Consider the following 10,857-nt stretch of genomic DNA (forward strand, 5'->3'; position numbering starts at 1 on the left):
ATTGTTTTTCATCGTCATAAAGCTTCGTTAGGATTTGTTTAAAGATGCCACAGGTATTCGAAGTTCGACAACGCCTTTATATGTAACATTCTTATAAAGTATACCAAACTAGTCAAATCAAAAGTTGGAAATGAAGGTGTTAGAAGATATATTTGGAAAGCTATGAATATGTCGATATGTCAATACATTGTTCACAAGAGTGTTACATACAAAGGCGTTCTTAAACTCCAAATATTTGTGGCATTAAATAAATCGCAGCAAATGTTTCCGAAGTTCGTTACATTTCCATCTTCGATAGACATCTACACTCAAACCTCTGGGGAATATACTAGAGAGCATTGGGAAGCCAAGCTATTGATTCCTCCTCATATATCTGAAAATGAAGCAGATGTTCGGAGAATTAAATCTAGTCATCCTGTCCATGAAGCTGAATTTATAATCCGAGATGATCGACTTCTTGGTAAGGATATTATTCTATTTATATTTCTGTTTCTTAATAATTATACATGATTTCATAATAGTGAACGTTTCCCACACAGTACATCGATCTGCTGAACAAGACGTTTCCTACCCATTATCAAAATATGAACAATTGTATGTTAAATAATGTTTAACTACTAATGGTATGGTTATTGATAATTTTATTAACTTGAATGAACAAAGCCTGACCGCTGCTGCTACCTTGACGTGGTGGTCGCGCTTGCCTATCGTGATGAGCTAGTCGCGCTATACTGGCCAGAACCATCGTTCCTCAAGGTCCCACCATGCCAGACGGGTAGGTTGAAGGGTGGCAAGACTAAAATCAGTAAACCCAAGGTCTGAGGATGAAGTCGTACTGCTGGCTGTACTGGGGTGTGACGGCAGCAAGGTGCTTGCTTCAGACGGCCAGCATAACAGCGATGCTGCCTTCCCACAAGGAGAGGTGGAGTTAGAAAAGGTCGATTCTAAAAATACACACCTCGCTTTATCCCACGGATTTCCGTCTCCTGTGGTAAGGTTCCAACAAGTACAGACTTACTTACTAACTTACACCTGTTACTCCTAATGGAGCATAGTCCGCCGACCAGCATTCTGCAACCCACTCTGTCCCGGGCCTTCTCTCCTAGTTCCATCCAATTCTTGTTCATTTTTCTCATGTCTATCTCCATTTCCCGGCGTAATGTGTTCTTTGGTCTTCCTCTTTTCCTTTGGCCTTGAGGATTCCATGTGACGGCTTGTCTTGTGACGCAGTTGGGTTCTTTCCTCAATGTGTGTCCTATCCACTTCCAGCGCTTCTTCCTCCACTGGGATCTGGTTCGTTCTTTTCCACAGTTGGTCATTGCTAATAGTGTCCGGCCAACGGATCCGAAGTATTTTGCGTAGACAACTGTTCATAAAAACCTGTATCTTCTGGATGATGGCTTTCGTAGTTCTCCAGGTTTCCGCCCGATACATTAGAACTGTCTTGACATTTGTATTGAAAATCCTGACCTTGGTGTTGATTGACAGTTGTTTTGAGTTCCAGATGTTCTCCAGTTGTAAATATGCTGCTCTTGCTTTGCCGATCCGCGCCTTCACATCTGCATCAAATCCACCTTGTTCATTAATGATGCTGCCCAAATATGTAAAGGTTTTTACATCTTCCAAATCTTCTCCGTCAATTGTGATTGGGTTGGTGCATGCTGTGTTGTATCGGAGAACCTTGCTCTTCCCTTTGTGTATATTGAGACCTACTGCTGCTGCACAGGTCGTCTTCTCTTGCATTTGTTGTTGCGTTTGGGGTAGAAGGCCCAGATCATCTGCGAAGTCTAGATCGTCCAGCTGCATCCTAGAAGTCCACTGTATCCCGTGTTTCCCTTCAGATGTTGATGTCTTCATGATCCAGTCGATCACCAGGAGAAAGAGTGAGAGTAAGAAACCTTGCCTGACACCGGTCTTCACTTCGAACGACTTTGTCAATTGTCCTCCATGCACCATTTTGCAGTGTAATCCATCGTAGGAATTCTGTATGATATTGACTATGTTCTGAGGCACGCCGTAGTGTCGAAGAAGCTTCCATAGTGTTGTTCTGTCCACGCTATCAAATGCTTTTTCGTAGTCAATGAAGTTGATTTAGAGTGATGAATTCCATTCAGTTGATTGTTCCACAATGATCCGTAGAGTTGAGATTTGGTCTGTACACGATCTATCCTTACGGAATCCTGCCTTCTTGTTTCTCCTTTCTTGAATCTTATCCAGTGTATCAACTGAGCTAATACGAAAATTACCCAAAAGGTCGTGTGTGACTTGCCTCAAGCAGTTGCCCCTTGGGCACTGTGTTCATGCTGTCAGGTCAATAAGACCAACTCTAACCCAATTTCCTTTTCAGGTACCACTATAAGAACACTTCCTCGGTGTGGGCAACCGGCAAGTGAAAGCCGCTCTCATACCTCTAACAGCACTCAAGACCACTGTATTCATAATGAATTTCCCTCTTCAATTCCTATTATTCTTCCCATCCCAACTTTCAACTATAAACTTCCTTTTTGGCTTCTTCCCCAAGTGTCACCATGGCCAACGATTCTAGTGAGCGAAACACTACACATTGGAGCCTTCAACATACACACCCTATGCCAAATCGACCAGCAGGCCTCCTTGGCTAAAACCCTGGAATCTCGTACCGTTGATGTTTGCTGTGTCTCCGAAATACGCATACAAGATCCTAGTGTGATCATTCACTCGACCGCACCTCACCAAGGCGGGGAGCCGACAAAACACACCCTCCGTTTATCTGGCGACCTGATGACTAGTTCTCGTGGACTGGCTGGTGTAGGCATAGCACTATGTACGAGGGCAGAACAAGAACGACAGTGAGCAGAGATGGGCGACGAAAGCGAAAGCGATAGAAAAGGCAGCTGCTGTAGGTAACACTAGACATGCTTTTCAGACTAGTAAAAGAAACTGATGCTAACAAGTCAAGTGTAAGTGAGACGATCTCAGGAAAAGATGACACTTATCTGCTTTTAGCCCAGACGTCTGGAACGATGGGCGGGACCCTTCAGCTACTCTACAACTACCCACTATTCCCAAACAGTTTTGATGGAATACTGAAGCAGGCCCCCGACTCTAATTGAAGTTCTAAAAGCCATAGCTGATTTGAAACGTGAAAGAGCCTGGTCCTAAGTTGTAGCTGATTGACTGACTGACTGATTTGTGTCTCGATAATTCTGAAGTAACACGAAAGTCATGGACTAACCAAGTTTAGGTCTCCGCTACGATGGGTAACTTTAATGCGCTCACTAGTACTCTCAGTTCATGGAATTTACTTCAAAAACTACGAGCATTCGCTATCAAGACCTGACTACTTGGAAATTCAATAAACGTGGATTTTCCTGATGCGAGACCTAATCGCCAAATTCACGATGGACAACAGCGGATATGAAGATATCATGGGACGACGTTGACTGTCTTTGAGAAAGGAACGAGAATGGTGAGAGATTCGCAAATTCATATGCATTCAACAAGATGGTGTAGAGCCAGTGAAATGTCACTAAGCCCTAGCCAAATCATCCAGCAGTAGGGTCTTTGAATATCGAACCGATCATCGATCCTTGTCAAGGTCAAGGACGTCCAGCGCGCCTTAGTTAATCGTACTCCATGGACTGGCTCATGCGGCGGTAGACTTACTTTCGCTTGTATCTACTTTGACTAATATATTTCTGTAATAACGTCCTTTGTGTTGTACAGTCTTCAAAGCAGCTATAGTACTTTGATACGTCAATGGGGTAATCCACGTTAGGTGCTGACCGCGAGATGTGACTTCGACGTTAGCTGGTTCGTCACACCATTCCCGTCTAACTCGATTAGGCCTCCATTCATTCGATATAGATCATCTACGCTGGTGATTTACAATCGTTATAGGCGGCCTCATTTTACAACACAAACGCATTCACTAAGTTATATGGGTCTCACCGGATCACAGTACACAGAACCAGATCGATCGTATTTGCATTAGTAAAAAATTCAAAAGTAAGAACAAGAAGACGGCAATTAACGACTGCCGAGTAAGAAGATAAAAATTAAAGTAAAGGCTGAATACACAGAAGCAAGCAATCAAGTGAAGAAGAGCATTAGTGCTGACAAGCAGAAACACGTGGAAGAGCTAGCAACGACAGCGGAAAAAGCTGAAAGAGAAGGAAATATGAGGCAGCTATATGACACGACGATGAAACTGGTGAGGAAATCTAGTAAGCCAGGGAAGCCAGTCAAGAACAAAGAAGGCAAGACAATCACTGAGATTCAAGAACAGATGGGAAAATGTGTAGAGTACTTTGAGTAACTGTTGAATAGATCAGCTCCACCGGATAACGAGGCAGCACCCAAGGACCTCCCCATAGATGTCATTCCACAAACCGTAAACATGCTCCACGCTCTATTCACGAAGAAACAAGTGACACTGATAAAGTGAAAAGAAGGAGACCTCAAAATACCAAAGAAAAGAGAACTGAGCAGAAGAATCACACTGCTATCAGAACCAGGAAAAATTTCTACAGAATGTTGTTGAACTGGATCAAAGATTCTGTAGGTACCCAACTTCGAGATCAACAGACTGGATTCCTTAGGGACCGATTGTTCACAGAACAAATCGTAACACTACGGATCATCGTTGAACAATCGATTGAGTGGAACTCATCAATACACATCAACTCCCTTGACTATGAGGAGGCTTTTGAAAGTGTGGATAGGAGAACCTTATAGAACATTCTTCGACATTCTGGTGTACCAGAGAAAATCGTTACCATCAGTCGGAATTCATACGATGGGTTACACTGAAAAATCGTGCTTGAAGGACAGCTGACAGATGCATTCCAAGTGAGGATCGGAGTCAGTCAAGGCTGCTTACTCTCCCCCTTTCTCTTTCTTCTGGTGGTTGACTGGATTATGAAGACCTCTACATCTGAAGTGAAGCACGGAATACAATGGACAGCTTGCATGCAACTAGACGATATGGTCTTTTCAGATGACCTAGCTCTTCTATCCCACACACACACGAGCGAATGCATACCAAGAGAACCAGTGTAGCAGTAGCCACTGCATCAGTAGTCCTCAACATACACAAGGTAAAAAGTAAGATCTCCAAATACAACACGGCGAAAACCCATCGAATTAGACTTGATGGAGAAACTCTGGAAGAGGTGAAAACATTCACGTACCTGAGAAGCATCATCGATGAGCAAGGAGGATCTGATGCAGACTTAAAGGCAAGGAATGCTAAAGAAAGGACAGCTTTCGTATAGTTGTACAATATATGGGACACAAAACAACTGTCAACCAATATCAAAGTCACAATCTGCAATACGGACGCCAAGACAGTTCTATTGTACGGAACTGAAACTTGGAGAACTACCATAATCATAATCAAAAAGTACAAGTATTTATAGACAGCTGTTTACGCAAGATACTCAATATCCGTTGGTCGGATATGATTAACAACAGCCTACTTTGGGAGAGAACAAAGCAGGTCCCAACTGAGGAGAAGACTGGGAAATGTTTGCTCAGTTGAAGTTGGGTGGAGAATGCTGATGGGTGGCCTATGCTGCTCCACGAGGAGTGACTGGAGTACATAAGTAGGTATGGTGCATCCGTTTGTTAAACTCGACTCGTCAAAGATTTTGATTTCTAAAAATCAACCCCCACCCTCATCCGCTTTCCCCTACACCGAGAAATTAAATGATCTAATTTGTAGCAATTTAACGGATTTTAAGACTTTCTGGTTGTATTCTAAATTATTGGCAAGAGACCTTACGTAAAGCCTTGATAGTACCTACAAAAATGACACCTGCCTCAATTCTCATATATTTTGCTGCAGCTCATTCTTTCATATGATAATCTATTTCGACTGACTGATCACTTACGCAGTAAATATATGATTAACATGGTATAACGTACAACTCGCCAACTCTCATATTGTTCACTATGGTTTTGCTATTAATAACCACTTTCTAATGCATTGAAACGTACTTAATTGTTCGTTTTATGGACATATTTTTCAACACATTGACACAAGTGAGGAACTCGTTGTAGTAAAAAAATATTGTGTCATGTGCGACATTTTGATTTTGGTTGTAATCTGGCATACCTCGGACAAATTACTGTTGTTCGAGAATAAATTATCATTATCATAATAGGTTAACAAAACGACTATTATCTTAGTAGAGTTTCAGAATTGTGGAATGATAAAACTCCAAAATAGAAAACACCAAAGGGTATACAAATTACGGATTAAAGATGTCTGTGGTATGACAGTACAAACATTTATTCTCATATAGTAGCAGTTTAATGAGAGGCGCGTTAACTAAACAACATCAAGTAATTATGGGTAATTGAACAGGACATATTGTGACAAGATAAGAATTTTGGCCGGTACGCCTCAAGAAGTAAGAAAATTTTGTAACGAGAGAGAAAAGTCTAATAAGTAAATGTTGGCAAAAATAAATGTGAATAAATTGGCGGACCTTCTATAAAGCTGTTAGCAATAATCTGGCAACTCAACTTAAAACGGTACGAGTAATATACATAGCTATAGTTAGATTGAGTTAAGACTAAAAGCGCATAATTTATACATAGAACTGTCAGCGGAAAGATATACTTATTGCGCTGTATTTTACTTTGAGAGCCATCAAACGGTGGTTGTGATGATATCATTTAAAAATATTCAGATAAATTAAGTAACAGGTAGTGAGCAGCCCTAACTTATGGAGAGAAAGCCAAAAGAAATGGACAGAATTACTGCGTTTAAAATTTGAGGTGTGATGTGAAGAATAAATATTATTGTATGAGAACGTTTTTAGTCTTAACCATGTATTAGTGCCCGATACATTAACTTTAGCGTTTTCTTTCAATTTTTCATGCGACAATATACTCTTTTAGAAATGTGAAACCAACCAGAGGTAATAAACATGATTCAAATAATCATGAAGCATTGGAGGACCATGTATCGATCACTGATTCGTTCCCTCACTATGAACGTAATAATATAGAGCCTGAAACAGACAAAATGTTTCCCTCTCCACATAGATTGATAGTTTTAAGTTATGTCCTATCCTTCATATTTTGCTGATTAGCAACGTCATTCCCCCTCTCTTTTTGATCTTATGATCTTAGTTGGTTAAATTAAACGTTGTACTTTATTCCCAACTCTGTGTTGCACGCTCTGTTAGAAAACAAGCTTTCTACAAGTACCACATTACGAGCGGGTTATACGGCCACAAGTTACTGTACTGAGAGTTAGACAACTATGTATTACGGTGCGTTTGTATGAAAGAACCAGTGGGATAAATTATAAAATTCAAAATAAGTGTTTTGAGTTGTTTGGAGAGCGTAAGTAGAGACAAGCAGTTTTCAAAGATAAGAATAAATCGCCCATAAGAGAGGTGGCAATTAACAAAATAAAACAGTTACGGACCAATAAAATATATAGTTCGTTTGGAAGACAAGGTAAAGATCGGAAGTACTCACAGCTGGCTTAGGTTACAGACGTCCCTTGTGGAGTAAAACCACGAAGTTCTGGAAATCCACCCAAAAGATCTCGAAATACCAAGTAACTTGGAAAAGTCTATTTTATGTGATAGTTCAGGAGTGAAAAACTAATATACCTTACCTACTTAGTGTTCTGTTGACATAGGAAACCCACGAAGTCAAATAAAGCAGAGGAGTTTTCTGGCAAAATTCAAGTGCATATTTTATAGATAAGAGTTTAAGATTCCTTTAGTTAGAAGTCATTACGAAAAAGTAAAGTTAGTCCGTGAATCTTAGAGATTTGAGATAAAGCTCGTCAAGAGAATGGAAGGTTTCTTGAATATCTCACCTCCAAATCGAGGATGCTACATGGCTACCTAAATTCTAATCTATTGAGATGTGAGTTCTTTTTTGTGGCCCAGTATTTGATTCCAGTCAGACCGTATCCTGATTGTCATTGAAAAATACATCACGACTACCCTTGTATATTTTCATAGACTCAAATCGCGTTAGTGAATAGCGGAGTTAAATAAGTCAAATACAAGGATGGATTTCGAACACACATATTTTATGCAATCGTAGGTCCAGACAGGCTATCAGAGGGACGAAGCGAAGAGAAACGAAATGACGTGCAGTTGATAAGGCGAGTAGGACAACACGATTAAGCCATGCGTGAATCGATGTTTATAATCAGACTAAAGATAAGTTACAGACATGTGATGAGTAAGGTAAGTAATTCACACACATACGATCATACAAAAAACATCCAGGATTAATAGACGAATAAGTGACAGGATAAAAATGTGACTTGAGAAGAACCAATAGATTGGTCTGTCCAGAGGCTAGCATAGCCTATGTGGGTATGACATAGTACCGACCACTAAACTATATGTATATCACGTTAACCAATATACACGTGCTTAGATGCTTGCTTAGATTACAGAACTGTGTACCGCGCTTCTCGAAGTTTGCCAAGATCTTATTGTACTATATTGCTGATATTTCGACTGGGATTGAGGTGAGATACACACAGCAAATACAGGAAAGCTAACTCAAATAGCAAGCAATGAGATATCATTAGCGTACATAGTGAAGAGTAGCAGCCTGTGGAGCTAACCTTGCGACACATCACCAACAACTTTCCTAGGGTTCGAATAAGTTTGCTTTGTTAGTACTACCTGGATTTGGTCTGTCAAAAATGATGCGATCCAGCTGTGCATTTCATCGACATTAAGTTATTAAACAGGCTGCAAAATGGTCTGGCGTGTGTTTATTGCTATATATGAGCTATAAAGCAGGAATCCTCTCATTTTTGTCATAAAAAAAACAAATGTTGACTTGTGCAGCCAATTAGAATGGTAGTAATATACCTGATTTACTGTGGAAGCTGGAGCTTTGGAACCCTCTATCTTTAGTTGGTCATGTCAAAATTAGTATTTTTGCAGCTATGTTGTTTATGAATAACGATGGTTTCTGGACCCGCAACTTATTTGATGGGCAGTTGTGGTTAATTATTATTGTTAAAAATGTTTGAACCTTTGTTAGGTCATTTGTTTGTTTGATGTTTTTTAAATTAAATATTAAGCTGAAGAGTCATATCCAAGGTTTGATATTAGCCACTCGCGTATTACCCTAGTTTCTATGTATGTTATTGGTCATCGCTATTCCTATATGGTAGTACATATACAGTTTTACCGCTATGGGTATGCAAATTAACGATCCAGTTTGTTGTACTCGAAAAATATTAAGTGAATGAGAACTTCCAGAAATTATTTATGGACTAATATTATATATATTCTTATCGTATAATTGTTGAGTATCTAGATTACACGTGTTTATATTCCTTGCATCATGAGCTTATATTTGACCTGTTAACCACTATAATACTTTTTATCATTCTTAATCTATTCCCAATCTATGAGTTGCTGCCTCTCATACAGCCACTTTTGGCCTGATCTTGAGTAAACGTTATTTATTGTTGTATGGTAAGGTTTGGTCTGTCCTGCTTTTATATAAGCTACATAAGCCTGAGATATATTATTCATATAGTAAAGGAGGGTTTTGTCTCTTGGAATCAACTGGCAGGGCCGGAAGAGAGGCTACTATATCAATAAGGATTCAGAGTTGACTCAGGACTATTAGTGCTGCCTGACGTGCCATTCGTTTAGCACAGGTGCAAGGTCATAAATTTTTATAAGCTGATTGGCGATTTTATCTCGTAATAATTGACAAAGCCATAATTCAAAACAGATTTTGTTCTCAAAAATTATGGAATGTAAAAAGGTAATGAGATTCTAACGGGTGAAAATCACTCTATACCATAGCAATCAAACGTCTAAAACCAGATCTATGTCCACAAAAAGAGACAGTACCAAACCTTTCTTAGCCCTGGAAACGTTAGCTCCCCCTTTTTATTTATTTATTACATCATTCATTGTTTCAACTCTTTCTGGAGTTCAAATCACGTCATTCGTAACTGACTGATTGCAATTCATATCTTTCTTTATTACCATTAAATTATTTCCAGTTCCTTGATTACACTGATGATGTCACAGGTATTCAGTGTTTGACAACGCTTTTACCAGTAACACCTAATATAATTCGTCAACACCCAGAGAAATCAAAAGACAGAGTCGAGGAGATCGGAAGAGTGTATTTGGCGATTACCAATATATCGGAATTCTCTGATCTAATCTGGCTAGCAATTGCGGTAGATGTTGAGCACGGCGTTACCACACGTGATCTGGTGCGGATGCCTGACCGAGCGCCTTCAGCTAGATGAGTCCACTAAAACATGGTTAGCATCCAATGTCGAAAACTTACAGAGCTATTTATTTTGGGGATTTATTTACCGCTACAGATCGCTCCCCCCTTGTAGGGCAGTGACGACCCTAAGACTTGGCCAGCCAGAAGTGTAAACCCAACGAGTTTGTCGTTGGTAAACACTCTTATGATAGCTAACTAAGTGTAGCAGCGTCTGGTCGTCTTTCCTTACTATATGGGACCGAGGTACAACATAGTTACAACGGAAATTTCGACTCCTCGTAAACTGCATCGTTCTTTTCCAGCCGTCCTGGAAAAGAAAAACGAAAGTGTAAGTGCATATCGAAATACACTCGTATGTGCGTAAAAACACAATGTCGGCGAAAAAATGGAAAATATACTCAAGCACACGTAATAGCGTTAAAAAAATGTTTTTTATGTTTTTTTTTAAAAATAAAAATAAATATATAAGCATATTAAAATTATCTTTTTTTAAAAAAAATTATATATCGTAAAGAGAAAGATCGAGATAATATGAAATGTCGAGTAGTGCCTTACGTGCAGTAGTCACTTAAATGTTCTGGAAATCTTACTCTTCTTCCAGAACGCGTCGTTTTA

At 39.7% G+C, this 10,857-nt stretch overlaps 1 protein-coding gene across 1 annotated transcript; it reads right to left on the minus strand.

Annotated features, from left to right (window-relative positions):
• Positions 1 to 284: 284 nt before the first annotated feature.
• On the minus strand, positions 285 to 6,798 carry LAMC1_20 (Laminin subunit gamma-1). Its single transcript, XM_051208656.1, has one exon. It carries the CDS (start codon positions 1,954 to 1,956, stop codon positions 1,042 to 1,044), a length of 915 nt encoding a protein of 304 aa, XP_051071440.1. The 5' UTR covers positions 1,957 to 6,798; the 3' UTR covers positions 285 to 1,041.
• Between the last annotated feature and the right edge of the window lie 4,059 nt (positions 6,799 to 10,857).

This window comes from Schistosoma haematobium, chromosome ZW (genome assembly GCF_000699445.3).
Source record: "Schistosoma haematobium chromosome ZW, whole genome shotgun sequence".
Classification (NCBI taxonomy): domain Eukaryota; kingdom Metazoa; phylum Platyhelminthes; class Trematoda; order Strigeidida; family Schistosomatidae; genus Schistosoma; species Schistosoma haematobium.